Consider the following 21,481-nt stretch of genomic DNA (forward strand, 5'->3'; position numbering starts at 1 on the left):
CCCATCTGTAAAATGGCTACAGTAATAGGTTATTAATGGGTTATTATAGTGAAGATTTGGTTCGTTAATACACCGAAAATATGAGCAATACCTGGCGCACTCCAAGTGCTCTGTACTCACTGGTCAGTGTTCTTACTCGGGGCCCAGTGGAGTCTGGGCTCAGAGACGGTCACCTGTCCCCATGTGGGGTTCTGGCTGTGGGCACTGCTGGCATCTCCCAGGAGCAAATTACTGTGTATTACCCCTGAAGACCTATAAGAGCAACTTAAGTCCTGTAACTTACTAGCTGCTAAAAATGCAATAAGAAATTGTGGTTTTGTTTGTAGTACTTTTTTGTCCTGGATATTGCTTAACAAAAAGTGGGCTACTAGGGGCGCCTGGGTGGCTCAGTGGGTTAAAATTTCTGCCTTCAGCTCAGGTCATGATCTCAGAGTCCTGGGATCGAGCCCCGCATCGGGCTCTCTGCTTGGCAGGGAGCCTGCTTCCCTTTCTCTCTCTCTCTGCCTGCCTCTCTGCCTACCTGTGATCTCTGTCAAATAAATAAAATCTTAAAAAAAACTTGGAAAACTTGTCAAAATTTTATAGTGGGACCCATGCATGCATGTATTTAGCGCATTATCAACAGAATTTTAGATTTAATCCTATGTAATATTTAAGCTATTTTATTTCTGCCGTTCAGTTCCTGCACTATTGTCATCATAATGAGTACCATTCATCAATACAATTACATTTTACGAATGTAAATAAAGAATGCCTATCTTTTTCTTTGAAGTATTCATCAGTCAAAAGCAAGTATCTTTAAGGAAGTGGTTACAGCTCTGATTTTTCGATTATGAGAAAGAAAAATGTCCTAAGATTTGAACCAAACATCGAGATCATCCAGAAATGGTTTTACAATGGGCAACAGGTCATTTCCCTAGAAAGTAAGCTAATTTTGTGTGGAAAAAAGTTGTGACAAAATGGAACCTAAGATCCTTACTTTCAGCATACCAAATCTGATGCAGAAACCATGTGTTGGAAGTCACATACCAGTAACTTCTATTAAGGAGAACTATTTAACTTCTACACAAGAGCCCAGGAAAACAAAGCTGGGCTCCACGGTTACCGTGGAACCTTATGGATGTTACTTAACAGCAGGCTGATGTGAGGATTACATGTGAAGCACTCAAGCACAGGAGTCGAGACACAGAAGAGCTCTGGAAACACGGGCTATTACCTTATGTGGAAAAATACAGCCTCCCGAATTAGCCAATTTTAAGGACGGTTTGTATCAACTATAGTTAAAACCAGGCAGCTGTTCTCAGGATTGTGATAATAATTTAGAGGTACCTAGGGGGCGCAGTCGGTTAAGTGCTTGCCCCTTGGTCTCAGCTCAGGTTCATCTGTGGCTCCTGAGATCAAGCCCCGCGCCAGCCTCCGAGCTCAGGGCAGAGTCTACTTGTTTTTCTCCCCCTCTTTCTCTCTAAAATAAATGAATCTTTAAAATAAATAAAATCCCTCTTTCCCTCCTTCACCCCACAAAAGCAGCTGGGGGAAGACCCATTCCCCTCTTTATAAGACAGAATATGGGAAGTGGAGGGGACACGGAATCCTCCTGCCAAAATGGCAAGTGACTTAGGTCGCTAGGTGTAGGGACAGAATTTAATTTTAAATTTTAAATTTAATTTTAAATGATCATTCAGAATATTCTGTTGAAATTCATTATCTAGCATGAAGATCTTGTTTAGACTTCTGGCTACATGTCCATCTCTGTAAGAGGACATTAGGGAAGCTTTCAAAAGAGCATGAGAGAACTCCACAGAAAGACAGCGGTTCCTTTTGTCCGCAGGCTGAGACCCTCCTTCATCAGCCAACAAGTCTCCTCTATTAGAACTTCATGCAGGGGCAGAAGCTGAATTTTGATGTGAGTGTTTGCTCTCAGCAGGTATGCAATCACTGGCTGGTGTTTCCGGATCTGAAGCAGGGGGAGGTGGGGAGGGGGAGGATAAAAGGTGGCAGGCAGCTACCTGCAGAACAAGGGTGAGATGAGTGTTCCTTGAATCAGGGAGAAATAATTGTTGAACCCCAACCTGAAAATCAAGGAATTTCCTCAAACATTAACAGACACATTTGATGATGCTTTTTTGTAGCACTTTGGGTATTTTGGTTAGTCCCATTTTTAAAAAGGACCAGATGGGGCAGAACTGCTTGCTTTTTGGGTTCCCATGTTGATTACTCTTGGGCCTTGTTTTCCATGTGTGCGATCACCTATACCCAGAAAGTTCATGTTATGAACCACCTATCTATGCTGGCCTGTCTTCCTCCAGTCCATGCTAGCCAGGGTGAAGGGCACAGAAGGCTAATGTTAACAGCTGGACAACCACTGAGTGCATAACCCTTGACCATGGGCTTCCCCTAATGTTATCTTGATGTACCTAGCCACCCATTCTGGAACTTCTGTTTCCGAGGGTCCTTTGGGTCCCCACGAAGTGTAGAGGAACGTTACTTGAAATACAGCCCATGGGCCAGGGTTGGTCTGTGAGGAGTACAGAAGATAAGCATTTAGAAACTTCCACTGTAATCTGACGGTCCTGTAACATCCAGGCACCTGATTTTGTACATGTGTTTGTCCACAACACACTGGGGGTAAAAACCATCCCTCTCCTCACATACCATGCTGCCTGGGAGTTGGGCCACCTGGCAGAAAACAGGCCTTGGACCCTGCCAGACCCAGTTCAAATACTGGGAGAGCACTTTCTAGAAGTAGGACCCTGCGCAAGCGCTACACCTTTCTGAGTCCCAGTCTCATTAGGAAAAGGAGGCTAATCCTAATGGATCACCTGTGGCCGCAGCAGGAGCAATCACCAGACGGTTCTCACGCTGTGCGGGCTCGGAGTATCTTCACGCCTTCACTCACCACTCTCCATCATCCTCTGTGAAGAGTACTACCACCACCACTCCCATTTTACAGTTGAGGGGACCAAGGCACAGAGAAGTTAAATAACCTGGTCTAGGTCACACAGCCGTAAGTGGCAGAGGAGACATTCAAACTCCGAGCTCCAACCCACTCTGCAGTGACCTGGATCGGATGAGCAATGGACCTGTGTGACCGACTCAACCAGTGACCGCTGTCAAGCTGCCGCTGTCCTCTCGAGTAGCTGAACCCATCCCACAGGGCCCAGGCGGCCTGCTCACTGTCCTGGTGACACGGCTGACGGAGACGCCTCTGTGGTGTGCCTCACCCCCACCTAGGATGGGACCACCATGGTGGTGAGAATCTTGGGGCCCGTGCAAGGCCTATGGACACACAGACTGCAGGGCACCCGCTCTGGGCCAGCCCCGGGGGGCCTTCCCATGCCTTCCCGGCTCACGTGATGAGGGTCTGCACGTTTTGGGAAGTAAAAGGCGGGGTCCTGAAAGGTTCAAGCCTTAGTATAACAGGTTCACTACACAGGTAAGAGGAGTAATTCGGTGGCTTTTCAACTTTTTTTTTTTTTTTAAAGCAGCGTGAGCACACATACACACATAATCCCAGATAATATCCTTTACAGAATCCCAAAATATAAAATAGGTAAAGCGAAGTGACAGCAGAGTAGAGGGTCCGCAGCTGGCTTCCCAGACTTCTCTATGGCAGCACCGCTGCTCTGCCCTGCCAGGTCCTAAGGTGAAAATCGTAGGCCTGGGAAACAGTCTGAAAAGTTATCTTCAGAAATCTTTCAAAATTAATATTCAACAACTCTTGAAAGTTGTAAGATAAAGAGGGTGGAGATAAACTGGGTATCAGCCTCATGTGGAAAAGGTCTCCATCATCCTAGGAGAACGGGATTCCTAAGTACAAAGGACAGATGTACTTAAAGTGGAAACATTCACAGCTTGGACCCAAACCAGCTGTGATGTGGGGGGCATCCTGAGCCTTTCTGGGCTTCTGTCTCCTTGCTTGTAAGCTGAAGGCACCAATTTAGGTTACCTTTCAGGGTTTCTGGCAAGGAACATACTTGTGCTTTTATATGGTTCGGTGAGCTGTCTCTTCTGGAAACTTGAGGGGATGAAAGACACCCATCGCTCTGGGGACGGGCGAGGAAATGGCAGGACCCATCTGTAAGCAGAGAGGCAGCTAGCACAGTGCCAGGATGCGAAGCCTCATGAAGCTGCAGGACGATGGGAGGTAGTAGGACTCGGTGTGTCAGAAGAGTAGCCACACTGACCTGAGCGACAGGCTAGGAACATGGGCAGCCTCATGGCCAGCAGCCCTGAGACAACACTCAGAAAGCGGAGGGCCGGGTGATAAGCAAATGGTCACATTCTTCCCCTGCTTGGCTGAAGAGCAGGACGGACGGAGTACAACACACATAGTCTGTCTTCACTTGGGAAGAGCGAACACCACCGTGAAATTCCATGTATCACTTTGAGGATGACTTTGGGTCTATATTCAACATTGTCGAGTTTGATAGCTTTCATTCCGAAGCTTAAAAAAGTGAATTAAGGGACACTGTTAATGACTATCAAAGGTGTAACCAGCATCGTGCTCACGAGAGTGAGCTCTGCAGAGTTTTGTTAAGGGTGTAGATAAAACTCGAAGGGTAAACATCCAGCACCAATAAGAACATTCATTATCTGGGGCTTGATGTCTTGCACCTAAATTTCATAGTGCTTTAAGATTCTCAGGAGGGAACCCACATATTCCCATGTGTATCTGGTGCTTTGGTATAAGGAATGTTCCAAATCCATGGCCGATCTAGGGAAAAAAACAAAACACATTATAGTTGTAGAATACTTATTTGAACAGGCAGGATTACAAAAAAATCACTTACCCACTAGGATAAAACCACCCACATGTCAGAGTCTACACGTTAAGAACCCCTCCCCTCTTTGTAAAGATTTATGAGTGCGTGCATGTGAGCACATGTGGGGGTGGGGAAGGGAAGAGAATGAACCTCAAGCTGACTCTGTGCTGATCCCAGAGCCCACAGTGGGGCTCAATCTCCCAACCCCGAGATCACAACCTGAGCCAAAACAAAGATTCGGACACTTACCCAACTGTGCCACCCAGGCACCCCCTTAAGAACCTTCCCTGAAGCAACCCCAGACAACAGCCCATTTCAGACAGTGGTTGTTGTCAAAGGTTTGTGCTAAGACACAGGCAAGTGAATAGCGGAAGCCGGCCAGCAGAAATCAGGGTTGCCACCTACACTGACCAGTCACTGCCTGTCAGCCTCAGTTTCCTTCTGTGTACCTGACTGCGGCGCTGTCAGGACGGGCAAGTGAGATAAACTCTCACTGTGTCTGAGGGCATCCGGCAGAGAAAGGCAGCTGTTACGTCTTACAACTCTGGAGAAACCAATGGCAACAGACAGCATACTGCTCTCAGCTGTCACAGTCACATATAATCAGGAGGCCCGCGTTCACCTCCATGAAATGGTTTTGTTCTGTTCCTTAAGGCTAATAATTGATGAGGCATGAAGGTCTCTGCACAATGACTGTAGATCGATGGTGAAGCAAGCAACATGCCTTGGTAAGACACAACGGAGAACACTGAAGACCTAGGTTCAGGTCCTGCCCTTGTCTTTCTCTGCAAACTCAGGAAAACACTGGGATCTTGGCCTCGGGTTCCTCAGCTGTGAAATGGGAATTAGCTACGTAAGTAACCTCTCAGGAGGGCTGTGAAACATAAACGAGAACAGCTGTGGAAGTTCCCGGCATATTGTAGGTGCTCAATAAACACAAACTTCCCCCCCATCCCCTTTTAACTGGGGTTTCAGAAATTGACAAACTCTGATCACTTTTACCATGCATCATTACTGCTGGAATCAAACCAATTCAAAAGAACAACAGTATTCGTAGGGTGTAAATGCACTCCCAGGGTTAGGAATCGAGCTCCACGTAACTGTCCTGATACAGAGGAGAGCTCCAACAGCTCTGAAGGGGTGAGTGCCTGGAGTGAGGCAACCGCGCAGCACGGGTGTGAGAGGTACCATCGGCGGAAGCCACTGCCCAGCACTGCTAAGCCACTCTCGGGGAAGCTTCCTCCTCTTCCCGAACAGAAGCAGATGGCAGCTCAGAGGACGACCTGACAAACAACAGGAGGTTCTCCTCACCGTCCCTGGTGTGAAATAACGGCACGCAAGCATGCAGACAGCAGCACCCTGCAGGACGCGCAGGGAAAGAAGGCTACAGATGGCAACAAGTTAGCAGAAGCCCGTTTTCTTGTCTTTGGCCTCGAGATGGTGTGAAAGCCTGAAGCTAGTTTGTTAAGCCCGTGAGAGAGCCATAATCCTGAGCCTGTGCGACACGCTTGCTTCATAAAAGGCTGAAGGTTCCACAGCACTGGAGACTCCCCACTGGCCTGAACCGAGCACTGGCTCTCCTGCCCCGGGAACACGGTCTTCTGTGGCCGGACTTCTCCCATCTTTTCCTGCAAACTGCCCCACTGGGTAACATATGCTCCACTTTATCCCCAAGGTAAAGGACACCGGATCCTTGCTAGGTGAGGAGCTGTTAGATTCTTCACCGAGGCAGGGTTCATGATGCAAACACCCGCCAGCCAGCCAGCAACTCAGAGACCACCACCGATTTCTTCCTCTCCCTCACAATCAGCCAACGATGACCAAGCGGCGCTGGCGAGTCCCTAGACACACTGCTCGCTAAGTGAGCAAATGCCTGTACCCACGGGCTAACCATGTGCCATGCCAGCTGCAAGGCTCACCACTACCCTGGGGCAGAGACACAGAAGGGCTAACAGGAAGGTAGGAGGTGGCCCTGACTCTGTTGTCTTGCTACCATTACTGGAAGTCAGCATTAACACTTTCTGGCTTAGATGAAAGCCTGTTCTAAGCAATCCTCCTAAATTATCCCATGAAAGAAAAGCTTGCCTCATGAAACAGTCCTGCATGTATCTGAAATATCTGTTGGTGCTGGTTAGATGCCAGGCGCTCTGCTAGCCAAAGCTGACGTCCTCTCAGTTTGCGGTCCAAGAGGGTAGACAGACAAGCAGGCAGGCCACGGGGGCAGAATTCTGAACTTTACCACATCAGCGTGGTGGTTCCCACACCTGGCTGACGTGCGAATTGCCGGAGTGTTTCCTCAGAGCTCACCTCAAGGGAGCTTGTTTCAGTCTGTCTGGGCTGGGGCCTGGCATTACCCATTCTCACCAAGTTCTAACGGCGATTTTAACACAGAGTCCGAGATCAGAAACTAAATGGGATGAGCTGCTTTCTGCTGTGATACAATGGAAGGATTTAAACCAGGATGTGACGTGAGACGCATGGCAGCAGGGGAGATGATGTCCAGTGGGAGGGGACCAACAATGGGGAGAGGATAGGCAGTGCCGTCTAGGGGAGACACAGTGAGGCCAACATTAAGGCCATGGCAGGAAGGCTGGGGATGAGGTGACAGCCGAGGGGTTTTACTCTGTGTCTATGCCATCTGTCCTCATGGTTGGTCAGTTGAGGACTGCGTGCATCTGACATCTCTAACTCTAGAACCCAGCCCTCTGTGGGGAGGTGGCACAGTGTGACGGTAAAGGGGACATGGACATGGACAGGCTACCCATGGGGACCTGACCAAATTGAGGACTGCATGCATCTGACATCTCTAACTCTAGAACCCAGCTCTCTGTGGGGAGGTGGCACAGTGTGACGGTAAAGGGGACATGGACATGGACAGGCTACCCATGGGGACCTGACCAAATTGACCTGAGTGCTTAGGTTCCTTGTCTATAAAGTAGGGGTTATATTAGTACTGGTGTCATGGGGGCAGTTAGGATCCCATAAATTCAAGTCAAGTGCTCAAAGCAGCTCCTACCATGTAATAAGTACTTAATGAGTGCTAGCTGCTATAATATAATGACCACCACCCTCAGCTCACAGTGGGTGAGTACTGTCACTACCCTATATGCTGTGTAGGTCTCCCAGGTTTTTTTAGCAGCCAGACAAACCCAAGTACAATATCCCATTCTACCTAGCCTCTAATCCTCTAAGAAATGGCCCTTGTGTTAAAGAGTTGGGACTTGGACGCCCATGTCCAAACACCCATACCCACATTTCCCACTGTCTTCAAGGGAACTTGATATCCTACCTACCTATAGAAGTTGCTGCCTATCACCTGAGCAATTGCCTTTAATTCTTTCCTTGTATCAGACACAAAGTGCGTGTATATGGCGCGTGTGTGTGATCCCAAAGAGATGAACTTCTCCTTAGTTCATCTAAGTGATGCCACTTTACTTCAGCTTACTCTGAAATCAACAAATGTACAAAAGACTTGCCAGCTTACACTACAAAGGAAAGCTTCAAAATATTTTACACTGGGTTACCAACCTAGCAGAGATGCAATCTTTGGTAACTGGGATACCAGTGTTATCTGAAGCCCATTAATACTCTCCTCTGTGAAGATCTCCCGTATTAATCTGTGACTAAAAAAAGCACAACAATCTACCCAATGGGAGGAAGAATAATTCAAATGGCTAAAAACCAAGTACTGATTTCAATATCATCTGATAAAATTACTTTGATAGTTCTAGATTTCCTAAAGGTTTCTGTTGACAAAGTAATTTTAAAAGCTAAGCTGGAAGTTTGGTGTCAGCCTTCTGTTTGTACTATGAAACAATAATAGATTTTATTAAAGGAGATGATCAAAATCATGTCTAAAAACCTCTTCTGGTTCTCATTAAAAAAAAAAAATCCAGATTTCTAAAGATCGTTCAAAAACTGGTCCTTGGAAATTAAGCATTTGCTCACTTCTTTTGCATTTTCTTTGGATTAGAAAGTTGAATCAGCTATTGTCCTTACAAAAATACTTTATGAATCTGGTCTCTGCTATTTAGCAATAATTCTGACAGGTCTAGACTGAAGTTTATTACGATATTACCTAAATTCAAGGAATTATTTCAAATGAATCAAGCAGCAGGCGGAATGGTTAAATTATCTGGGATCCCATGGTTTAAAGAACTTTAAATTATATACACTACATATATGCTAAATCTAGATCACGTATATCTCGTGTGCCAGCCAGGTTTCAATGACCTCGCCTACTGAGCAATTACATATATAGCTAATTATCTTAGTTCTAGACATTAAAACTTAAATTCTAAAATATACTAAATCTGTAAAAGATACACACAATGTGGCAGATACCACCTTAACCAACTGATCAATACTGATTTCATCAGTGATCAGGCAGATTTTATCATGTGACTCCTCATACGATGCACTAACAACAACAACATCTCTTCTGTGGTGTTCTTGGCAAAAGTGCATAATCTGGATCTATTTATGAGAAAACAATGGGAAAACCAAATATACAATGTCCCTCACTGTCTATTAAACTAACTGGCCTGTGCTCAGCAAAGTGTCAGCATCATAAAACACACAAAATTTCTTGTGGCACTTTTCCAAATTAATGGAGACTAAAGAGACTGCTAAACAAATATGACATATAATCTGAAACTTCCCTTTTGTTATAAAGGTCATTATTGGGGCAACAGATGAAATCTGAATAAGTTCTGTAGATGATAGTATTCAATCAATGTTAATTCTTGATTTTGGTAACTGTACTGTGGCTATGTAAGAGAACATTTTTAAGAAATATATTTTGAAGTATTTAGAGATTGCACAGATCTTGTTTACAACTTCCAAATGGATCAGAAAAAAGTTAACATAAGAAAGGAAGATTATGTAAGTGAAGGGGAACCTGGGTGAAGAGAATATGGGAGTTCTTTATACTGTTCTTAGAACATTTTTCTAAATTTGACATTATGTTAAAAAATTCAAAGAAAAGAATACTATAGTTGACCCGAACAACATGGGTTTAACTACAAAGGTCCACTCGGATGTGGGCTTTTCCCCCAATAAAATACATACAATACTTAAGTGTATTTTCTCTGCCTTATAACTTTCTTAATAATGTTTTCTTTTCTCTAGCTTACTTTATTTATTATAGGAATAAAGTATATAATACATCTCACATACAAAATATGTGTTAACTATTTAGGTTATCAGTGAGGCTTCTGTCAACAGTGGGCTGTTAGTAGTTAAATTTTGGGGGAGTGAAAAGTTACATGCAGATCTTCAGTTGCACTGGTGGTCACTGCCCCAAGCCCCGGCATTGTGCAAGGGCCAACTGTTCCCATATACCACGTGAACAACCCAGGTCACTTAACATAACTATGGTCTCTGAAGCTTTGTACTTCAATTATTCTTAAATTTGACATATATAACTTACACTTTAAGTCCAAATAAGATAAGTTTTATGTAACCTTACCTTGTTTTACCCTCTTTATAGTGTATCAGAGAATACAAAGAATATAAGCCAAAAAGGGAGTACGAAGCAGATGTCTCTGGCATGTAACAGCTCCGGAGAGATCACATACTGGTCTATTTCATTCTTTTCAGGCTCAGGGTCATACAACAAGTGGAACATATGGAAGTAAGATTTAAAATGTGGTGATTCTGCTTTATAAAAGACTTTTTTCCCCTCACATCAGATGGGTAATGTGCCAAGGTCATAACAAGGTTTGAGGGAGGCACGTGTCACACATTGGTGTGAACATCCAATCATCACACTTATGAACTACAAGAGGATCTGAAAGATTTCCTTTAAAACTACAACTCCTATTAGTGACATGAGTTTGGTTAGGTATAACTTCTCAGGAAAGAGTAATTTAGACTCCCTCAGGCCAGGGGCTTGTGTCTGTCTTGTTAAAGGACATATTCCAAGGACCTAGACAGTGTCTGCACACAGCAGAAATATACCTGTGGAGAGAGCAGATGAGCAGCAAGTCCTGCGTAAAGCAAGGTGGACCTGCAGCTGTGTGTGTTTTACTTCATTATTTGATCAGTTTCTTGGTTTCAGGATGTCTGCCGGTGTCTTGTAATAAACTATAATTGGTTCAGAGCAGTATATTTCTTTGCTAAGCTTTCTGTACAGTTCCTCAGATTTAAAAAATAACGAGCATGATCTTATACATGTTACAGTGGTTTGAAAATCATTTCCAAACAAAGTGCTTTTGAAATGTTCTTAACTACTCACTTTCCCAAGTGTTAGTAAGACACCTTTCTTCTAGTCCGTAGGAGTCCCCGGAATGCTGGCTACATGTGAACTGGTGATATCCGAGTGACTGGCACCATTTTGCATGCTACTGAAGCAGTGTAGAAATAAAATACAATGCTCCAGTCTCCCTTGTATGTTTCAAAGAAGTGTATACACCCAGACAACGCCGCTGAACAACGGAAAACATTCTGCTTGCTGGCCAAATAAAAGATTCATCACTGCACAGTCTAAGATACTACCCCGTTGTAAACTTTTAAATTCTTGGGAATGCTTTTTCTATCAGAACTGAAGGAACCTCAGGATATTTTTAAGGCTCCTCTGTCTCTTTCATTCTTGCTTGCAAAGTCCTTTGGAGATGACGATTAAGTGGAGGAGGTGGAATTCCAGCCAAGGTTCTGGGCTGGGGGTGGAAAGTATATAGCCCAAGGCCAGACCACAAGAAGTCAAACTCAGTCAGTCCATGGTGCGTCTGTCCCCCACCTCCACTAAGCTTACTCAGAACTCAGGTTTGAGGATGGGGGGAAAAAAAAAAGAACATGAACAGACAGAAAGAGAAAAAACTACAGCACAAAGCTGGAAGGAGGAAGGAGAGGGTTTTCGCCGTGAGGTCCTGTGACACTAGGTGGGTTCAGGGACTGTCCTACATGGGCCTTAGGCTCTTTTATCAGCTCAGCAAGGGGAAGGGGAGAAAATGAACACTGGTTTATTACATGCCAGGAACTGAACTGGATATTCTAAATAACAGAAACAACAGCTAACGTTTATTGACTGCTAACTCTGCACTAGAAGACTGTGTTAGGTGCTTTACAGATAGCATCCTGGTTACTCATTTCAACAAACTCTACGAAGTAGGCACTCTTATTTTCCCATTTTACAAATAGAGACACTAAGGCCTAAAGAAAGAAAATAAGTGCCCAAGGTCACTTAATAAGTTGCAAGGTTGGCACACAAATACAGCCTAATTCTAAAGCCCTCTTTTTCATTTGTATGTGCAGGGAGGGTTGTGGGGGGCACCGATTCTCTGAAATTCTGATAAAACCGATATAATCTTGCCAGTAAAAAATGAAGATGCATAAATATACAAATTTAGAGGACTCAAATATACATAGCTTGGAAAGAAGGAAAAAAGAACACTTCTTAAACTTGTTATCAATACAACTGATTATAGCTCTAGAAAGTCCCCTGCCATAGGCGGCGGCACACCAGGCAGCATGAGACTATATGGATACATCCAACAAAGTCAACACCATCGAAGAAACAGGTCCACTGGAAGGGGAAGGTCTGGTTTACCACCAAAACCAGGAAGGGCAAGTAAGGGTGGGGGAGTAGCTGGAGCCCATCTAGCACCGCCCAGGGAAGAAAGGGACCCAGTGCCACAGTTGGCTCTGTTAAGGAACCAGAGATTCGGGAATATTAATGCAATGATGTCATTAAAACTTTCCAAACAAAAATCACATTTTCCCTGTTCAAATTCAGAATTTACTCAAATACCACTGACTATAATCCAGCTATCTGTGAAGGCATCTGCCTTCCACTGGAAAATATGCTGATTATAATATACCTTTTGCCATTTTAAATTAATAAGCATGTCTTGATTTTACAACTGCTGCTGTGTGAGTCTAGTAAGTATGAATTTGCTTTAAAGACAGACATTCTAGGGCTAAGACAAGTGCAGCTGTGGGGCTGGGACAGACTTGAGATGGAGTTGGTCCCACTCATACCAGGCAGCTTTCCTCCAAGAACACCATGAACCTGAACCAATGTTCTAATGACTTTCTATTATGAAAAATACTTGTTCACTGCCTCTAAGAAAGTCATAGTTGAGGGCAGCCTGGGGATCTCCCCTTTAAGAGGATGGGAGGTGTTTGTGAAGTCAAATTGTTTTCATCAAAATATTAAGCCATTATTTGTCATCTTCACTTCTTGTGAATGTATAGAGGCTTTGTGACGTGATACTGCAACTAAGCAGCTGTGAGAATTCAGTGGTCTTTCATTAACTCAGAGAGTAAAGAGGTCTGCCTGCAAAAATTGTAAATAATGCCACCTTCCTCACTTTTTTTTGACAATAAAAAAACACCAAATATGTGTATACACACACACATGCATATGTATGTACATACATACATAACATATATATATGTGTGTGTTTGTATATGTGTATGTGTATATATATATATATATGTGTGTGTGTGTGTGTGTGTATATATATATATATAAATAGGTTTATTACTTTAAAAACTAATAAAAAATTCTTGGTTTTGAGGTCTAATATAGTAAATCTTAACAGATACAAAAACCCATGTGAGTAAAAGCTCCTTGTGGTCCTTAATAATGGTAAGAGTTCAGAGGGGCTCCGGGACCAACCAGTTTGAGAATGAGAGCTCTAGTGGCCCGAGACAGGGCAGCGAAGGGGCCTCTGCAAACCTGCATTTCCGAAGTATTCTGTGAGCCAACCTCCCACTGAGAGACTGACGGCTTCTTCTGGGCACTGTTTCTGTTCCATAGATAACACCCATGATCTCCCTTCATGTGTGTCCTACCTTTACTTCCATACAGTTCTGGAGGCAGGTCAAATGGCACAGGAAAGGCGGCCACTGGCTCCTTGCTCCCCGAGAAGAATTTCTCTTTTACTTTGAAGCTGTCCAGGCCCTGCAAACACACAGAGGGCATCTATGATTCCACCCCTTTATCTGAAAAAGATCTCAAGAAGCAGTTGTATCTGTATGGAGCTCACAGCAAAACTGAAGTTATTTCAGAGCTATTTTCAATGTTTGATAGGTGGGATATATTTGTAACTCCCCTAAATAAATCTTTCCTAAAAATAAGAGGTTCAAATTTTAAAAAATCAAGTTATAACAAAGTTTACAGAAGTTTAACAAAGGAAATAAGAGAGAAAACAATTTTGGATATCATAGCCCATTTCTCCTAACCACTATGTACAGTTTGCAAGGAGTGTGTAGAAGACACTGTATATAAATAATTTCAATATTGCTATAGTAACAGGCTGCTCACTCTGGTGTAAGAATAAAAGTTGCCTTCATGTATAATGAAAGTGTTCCAATATAATGTGATAGGAATATAAAAACAAAAACTCTTCCAGACTCACCAAAATGGAAGGTTTATTCCAAGAACTCAGAGTAGGGTATTATTTTTAGATCTTAACCAGGGTACAAGTTAAAGTTCTGTATCTCAGCTCAAGTAAAGAACCACCAACTGCCTTCTAGGACCTTAACAGCAGCACAGGTGCTTACTACGTGAGCCTCATTTTCCCCAGGCCTCCACACACTGATCCCCCTCTTCTGATCTCCCTCAGCGGGTCATCCCAGCACCTTGTTTGCAAGTCACTCTGCTTCTAATCCCTTCTGTCCACCCATCCAAACACATACCCACCCTCCATAACCTAAAAACCCACACATCAAACAGTGCTAATGTCCTTGGAACCCATACAAAGAACTAGAGTTCTAACTACCCTAACTGAGTAGGGAGGTTGTTGGTGGGCACAGTGGAGGACGTGGTAAGAGTTGGGGTTATGCTGGCCTGGGCTTCAGGCAGTCTGGTTCTAACATTGCTCTGGCATTTGCTGAGCTACAAGAACGGCTGATATTTGCCCTTGTTCATTCAACACTAGTCCTTGAGCGCCTCTGGTGTCAGACACTGGCTGCCTAAGAGGTAACAAAGATGTCATTGTTCCTGTCCTCACTGGGTACACAGTCTAGTGGGGAGACAATGCATTTATAAAAGTGAAATAATTACATACTTGGGATTACCACTATGAAGAAAAACAGAAGTACCAGAAGACAGAATAGCAGACCTGTTTTATTTTTTCTAATTTTTATTTTTTTTTTAAAGATTTTATTTATTTATTTGACAGACAGAGATCACAAGTAGGCAGAGAGGCAGGCAGAGAGAGAAGAAGGGAAGCAGGCTCCCTGCTGAGCAGACAGCCCGACACACGGCTTAATCCCAGGACCCTGGGATCATGACCTGAGCCGAAGGCAGAGGCTTTAACTCACTGAGCCACCCAGGGGCCCGAGCAGACCTGTTTTACACGTGGAGGATAAGGGGTGGGGGTGGAGGATGGTCAATAGAAGCCTCCCTTAAAAAATGACATTTTAATTAGACCCTGAAAGAGGGGTAGGGTTAGGAGACGTGAGAGTGGAAAGAATATTCCAGGCAGAAGGAATACATTTGAAAAGGTGCAGAGGTAGCAAAGAGCTTGCATGTTTCGGGAGCTAAAAACAATGGTTAGTGGGACACCTGGCCACTTATTTACTAGGCCTCAATTTCCTCATTTGTAAAATCAGAATAAAGCATCTGGATGCCACCACCTTAAAATATCTTTCACGTCAACACCTAGCCTTGGTGCACAGCTGGTGTTCAAGCAATGCTGAGTTGCAAAAAGAGGGTAAAGGTATCTTGCCTGCTTCCTCTACGGGCTTTTCCATTAGACAAATCAATGTCCAAATGCTCTGTACACATGAAGACCTTAGAAAGGTATGGGCGATGAAGAAAGCGCTAGCACTGACGAAGATGGGGATGAGAAACAGCAAAAGGCAGTTAAGTGATAACCGTCTGCATGCTACACAGAAAAGCAAGAAATGCCTTTCACCAGTTTCGGGAAAAGGAAAGGCTTTGTAGAAAACATTATAGCTGGGCCTTGGGAAATTGGGATGATTCTGATAAACAGAGATGGCAGGAAAGAACATCAAGGGAAGCCAGCATAAGCCAAGGCAGAGTTGTTAAAGCATCGAGCAAGCACATCCGGCAGACGGGGAGTGAATGACCTCCACGCAGGAGGAGGGCTGAGAACACTTGAGAGAACCAGATGGGGGGGGTGTGAACAGGAAGCAGTATGGGTGCCTGTGGCTCACACCTAGCTCACTGGGCCCAAGCCGAGGCCACAGTGACTCTTGATGGGCAGGCTGGCCACGTCAGACGCATCAGGGTAGAGACCATCTTTCTGCTGAGGAGTTGATTCAGTAAGATGGGAGCCCTGAGCTGCTGGGGGCTCTCACATACTTCAAAATGAACTCTGAAAATATGGCCCAAACCCCTGGATTCAGCTCTGCCTGAAGCAAGAGACTCACCCTCTGTGTTTGCCTTTTTTCTTACACTGTTTCAGCTGGTTATCTGTCACAACCCACAGCATCGCAAGTGATTAAAGTGTGTGGCCCTCACTTTGACATACAGTGAGGAGGTGCAGGTTTCTGAACCGAGAAGTTCTACTACAAAGGCAGACCGGCACAGATGAGAACAGATCCAACAGGGAATTGTTAGAGCCAGAAGACCGAGAGCTATTGCCACACCAATGGGAGATGGATGAGTGAATGGTAATGGGGATACAAATACCAGTGTCATAACAAAAGCGGAGATACAAACGAGGTGAATTCGGAGGAGAGTGGGGTCAGTAGAAAGGGAAGGAAATGGATTTGAAAGAGACTGAAGGAAAATAAAAGATCAGGGATATGTGAGGGCAGAGAAGGAAGGGGGCAGAGAGACCAAGGGCACTGGAAGGGGGACACTGCAGCCTGCCCCCTCGACCTCACTTCCTCCCCCCCTGGGGAGGGCTGCTGGGTCATCTCCACAACAGTCAACACTGGTGCCCTACTCACAGCTTACCTTCAACAAGTTCTGGATCGGAGGCTAATCTTACCCTGTTCCTTGTGCATATCGCTTATTTGCTGTGTGACTAGAGGTGAATTACTTAACCTTTCTGGGCCTGGGTTTCTTTATCTATTAAATGGTATGCTGACAGTAAGTTATTTAGAATGATGGCTTGCACATGGATGTAAATTAGTATAGTATGTACATCCAGGATGTTGTGATAAAATTACTCCTATTTTATAAGGGAGGAAATAAAATGAAGGTTAGATAGTTGCCCAAGGCCATACAGCTATTAAGAGGTAAGGCTAGAAATCAAACCCTGCCTTTCTGATTGTTAATCTTCTGTTCCTTCAAGTAAGTAAACAAACAGTCTCACATTCACCCACCAGGAGCCACAACAAAGGAAGAATTCCTTGAAAATTTAAGAGGTGATATTAAAGCAGACCAAATCAGGAGGAACCAACTTCTGGAAACCATGGTTCTTGACATTTGTGAAAACAGGCCAGAGGTTGGGAAGTGAAGTCAGTTAATGACATTAAATACTTTATGTGGACTTTCAGATAAAAATAATTTCCCTCTTCTTTGGCTCCTAGTCTATTTCTGTTATTTTCAAACAAAGGATGGAGAGTCCTTACGGCCTGGCCCAGATCTGATGTCCCAATGTGCTTTGGCATGCGCCTGTTCTGTACTTCACATATAAGAAGCTTTGAGCCATCCATGTCTGACAGGAAGTAATACGCTTTCCTGAATGCCATTTCTGATCTAAATTCTAGGGTATTATAGGGGAAAAAAAAAAAGTACCACTTTTCCCTTCAATCTAGATGTCAAATAATTTGAAGCTGTCATCTAATTATCATTATTTATATATCACAGTGGTATCACTTGGCATTTCATGAAACAGAGGAAGCTACCCTCCCAGGCACAGATACTTAAAAAGACAGTTAAGACAATATATTTATAAAACACCAGGTGAGAGGGTGGACATCTATCACACTTGAGAAATTACTGGCTTTTCCCTTCATCAGCTCTGGGAGGAAAAGAGCTGTTATCATCATGACGGATTAAGTTTAGCGGCTTAGCTCCATCACAGAGAACAAGAAACATGTTCAAATCTCAGAGATATCATTTATTTTTCAGTTGCATCCGATTAGCATCCTCAAGCAGTAAAACCCTATATACAAGGCATCAAGTTTTCCTGGCTAAAACGGTAATGACAGTAAGCCTTCTAGAAGGAGCACACTTAATCAAAGATGGACTAATTGACAAGGAAGTGAAGTACAGGGAGGTGGCTGTCTTGTCCTGTCTGTAAGGTGGCATGTGATCAACTGTGTTTCCAAGTGGGGGCTGAAAAGCTTCATGGAGGAGAGAGTAAGCCCATGAGGCCCAAGAAGGGTGGGTTTCTGATAAGCAAAGGGCTGTGTCGATGGGGTGGAGTACACTCAGGAGAAAAAGGAAGAGCATCCCATCACTGTGGGTGTGAAGTCAAAATTTTGACCTCTGCCTTCCATCTCCTGTTGAACTGCTGGATCTCCAAGCTGGTACTGCTGCTGCTAACTGCTCCGTACCTGCCAAGTGCTAGGCACTGTTCCAATGACTCGTAGGCAAGAACTCTCAATTCTCCAACAGTGCTACAAAGTTAGTAGTTATTGCACTATCCCCATGTCATACTGAGAAAAAGGAAGCCTGTGGAAGTAACAGGCCCAGGGCCCAACAGCTTATAAGCAGGACCACAACTCTGTTGTCATTTTGGCTCCTCTAGTACTGGGTGCTCCCAGAGATCCTTTACTTGGTCCCTGGTATTTCTCCAACATGTTCTTCTACATTGTCTTTCCACATGATTTCACTTTCTAATGGAGGCGAGGAACAGTAGCACAAGATCACACAACTAGTAAGTGGCAACTGTGCCACTGGTGCCCCAGCCCACCTCACCCACCTGCTAACAAGCACTCCCAGGTGACTAGAGCCCTGGCTGTGTAGGGGATGTGGGGGGAGGGGTGGGAACAAAGGTTGGGGGGCCATGCTGTCCCAGGTCAGGGCCGGCCCTGCTGTCCCACAAAGGATTCTGGACATAGTCTCGTGGGCCAAGAGGAGACACTGCAGGTTCAAAGGGGAATGCAGACCCTGGCAGATGGGCAAAAAGAGCTTCAGAAGTTTAGCCGTAGCCAAGATGGGGAGCGATGGAATCAGTCCAGGGAAGACGACAATGACCTACAGCAGCAGGCGGCAAAACTCTTGCTAGGGCAGAGGACAGGGTGTGGCAACTGGATGTGGACAGGAAAGAGGAAGGAATAGAATGCCGGAATGGAGCTGAGTGGGAGAACATGAAAACTTAGACGAAAACTCCATGTGAAACAGTACCGACCAGCTGTAGCCTTATGGGAAACACTGAGTACCCTCAAGAGATGGCCAGTGGTCAGACACCGTGTGTCTGCTCCACCGAGGGGAGGGAGCAGCAAGGTGGTGGCTTCTGTGAATTTCATTAGTTCTTCCAGCCAGAGCCAGTCATGATGTGAGCAACTACTTGTGGCATATGTATATCAATTTTGGCAACAAAAGACAGTAAAAGAGTTTTATTGTGAACAGAACAGAGAAAAGAGACTTGAAGACAAAGTTCGTATGGATTTGACTGAAGCATTTTTGATTCTAATGACAGAAAAGAGAAGCTGCCATCTTAGGGGCAAACACATCTAGGGTTTGGAAGGAGCTGAGGTGCCCCTCAGCCCTAAGGCAAGTACAGGAAAGCTCAGGCTACCCTTGTGTGGAGGAAACCATTTTGGACCTTGACCGAGGATTCTCAGATGGTTACGTACATTCATCCCCAGAGGCAGCAGTAGCTGTAGCCCATAAAGTACTAGGCAGGCTCAAGTCCAGGACCTAGTGCCTGACAAAGTATGCGCTCCATAAACACCAAAATGCATGAAGCTGAAATAGAAACCCTGCCTCTCCCTAATATATTCACAGAAACTGGAGGATTTAGAACACAGCTACCAATCTTTGAAATTGTTGGATCTTTCCTATATTCAAATTTTTCTGAACCTAAATGAATTAGAGTCTAATCTAAAAGTTAAATACACTTAAAGGGACAAACCTGAGAAAAATTATATACTTGATAAACTGATATCAGACCTCAAAAGAATAGTCTTTAAGCACCCGTGTAATAATAGCTAAGTGCTACGTACACAGTGAAATGTACCCTTGATATTAATCCCCAAAGCTCCTGAAAGTGTTCCCAAAGGGAAAGCTATTAGCTGCACGGCTCTAACAGCACGTTAGTTAGGTTTATTGATTCATTCACTTAAATGCAGAAAAAAATGTGAACAAATCAATGTTTGGTTACCAGAGACTTCGCTTCCAGGCTGAGCCTAGAATCATGAATGAAAAATGGTGGCTCTCATCCACAGAGAATGTCCTGTCATGCAACTATTGGTTCCTGGTGACAGGTCCTTATCATGGCTGGGGGAAAGTGCAGGAGCTGTGGGGCCTTCTAGGTGCCTGCCTCAGCAATGCCTGCGCCTCTTCATTCTGGCCACAAAGCTCAACTTTTTGTACACGCTAATCTCAAGTCAGTGTTCTGGAACACAAGGATCAGGGTGGCCTACTGGGGAAGGACAAAAGTGGCAACTCCAGTTGCTGATCACTCAGAAACGTGGGTGTCAAAGGTGGGCTGATCTCAAGAAACTGGATTCTGGATGACGTCCAGTTAGAGAAATGATTACAGAACTGGGTATTAAGTCTTTTTGGCAAACTTGTAACCAAAAACATTTAAAAGGCTTGTCTTACTAGTACTGAAGAGGGAAACACAAGGCCTCATTTTCTAACAAACCCATTCCCATTAGTAACCTTTTTGAAATGAACAGATACAGAAATTTTAAGAACATCTATTAAACACACAGGGATTGGCATTTGCAAGCAGCGCATCAGACTAAGTGTGTGCACACGTGCTTTTAATTTCAACAAAACAGGTGAGCAATTCTATACTGCAAATTGCTTACGAACACATTTGAACACCTCCTACACATAACATCCACCAGGCTAAATCCCTGTGGTATGCACAGCCATTGTTCTCCCTGTTTGCCATCCTTACACAAAGGACAGTGTGTACACTAGGAACTGAAAGGAAGCAACATCAACGAACAGATGTACCAAGCCCTAGGAGAAAGGAGCTCACAGTCCAGTCAAGGAGATACACAATTAAATGATAATACAAGGGATATGTGATGAGTCCGCATTCTACAAAGCTGTGGGATGCAGAGGATGGGCACCTAGACTGGAGACAGGGAGGCAGGTGGGTTTAGGGGTGTAGGGGTGCCGTTCCTGATACAGATTAAGGTTGATGAATGATGGCAAGACGGTTATTAGGTATCCACTTGACCGGGCCATCGGATACCAGATAACTGGTTAAACGTCACTTACTCTGGGGGGGGTGTCTCTGAGGGTGTTTCTGGATGAGATTAGCATTTGAGTCAGTGGACTAAATAGAGCAGACAGCCTCTGACTCCCCACTGTAAGTGGGCATCGCCCAATCTGTTGAGGGCCTAACTATAACAAAAAAGTTGCAGAAGGGTGAATTTGCTCTCTGTTGGCTGGAACATGGGTCTTCTCCCAAACTTAGATCGGGATTGAAAGCATCAACTCTCCTGATCCTCAGACCGTCAGACTCCACAGCTGCTGGAATTATACCCCCAGCTCTCCTGGGTCTCTCTCTGATAGAGGCTAGAACTTCCTAGCCCCAAAATCATGCGAGCCAATTCCTCATCATAAATCTTTCTCTGTATATATCTATATATCCTATTGGTTCTGTTTCTCTGGAGAACACAGATGGGCTTGACTTGTAGTAGGAACAAATTCTGTATGG

General features: G+C 44.4%; 1 protein-coding gene and 1 non-coding gene across 2 annotated transcripts in view; both read right to left on the reverse strand.

Moving 5' to 3' along the window:
* Positions 1-3,450: 3,450 nt before the first annotated feature.
* TDP1 (tyrosyl-DNA phosphodiesterase 1) overlaps positions 3,451-21,481 on the reverse strand; it is a 92,588-nt gene continuing 74,557 nt past the window's right edge. The window contains exons 16-17 of the mRNA XM_047737984.1: positions 13,563-13,671; positions 3,451-4,714 (exon numbers count right to left, since the gene is read on the reverse strand). Of these exons, the coding sequence (XP_047593940.1) occupies positions 4,641-4,714; positions 13,563-13,671 (183 nt within the window). The 3' untranslated portion in view covers positions 3,451-4,640. The remainder of the gene's footprint in view (positions 4,715-13,562; positions 13,672-21,481) is intronic.
* Positions 10,451-10,554, reverse strand: LOC125105926 (small nucleolar RNA U13). Its single transcript, XR_007129165.1, has one exon. It is a non-coding gene; the product is annotated as a small nucleolar RNA U13 (small nucleolar RNA).

The sequence above is a fragment of the Lutra lutra genome, chromosome 7 (assembly GCF_902655055.1).
Source record: "Lutra lutra chromosome 7, mLutLut1.2, whole genome shotgun sequence".
Lineage (NCBI taxonomy): Eukaryota > Metazoa > Chordata > Mammalia > Carnivora > Mustelidae > Lutra > Lutra lutra.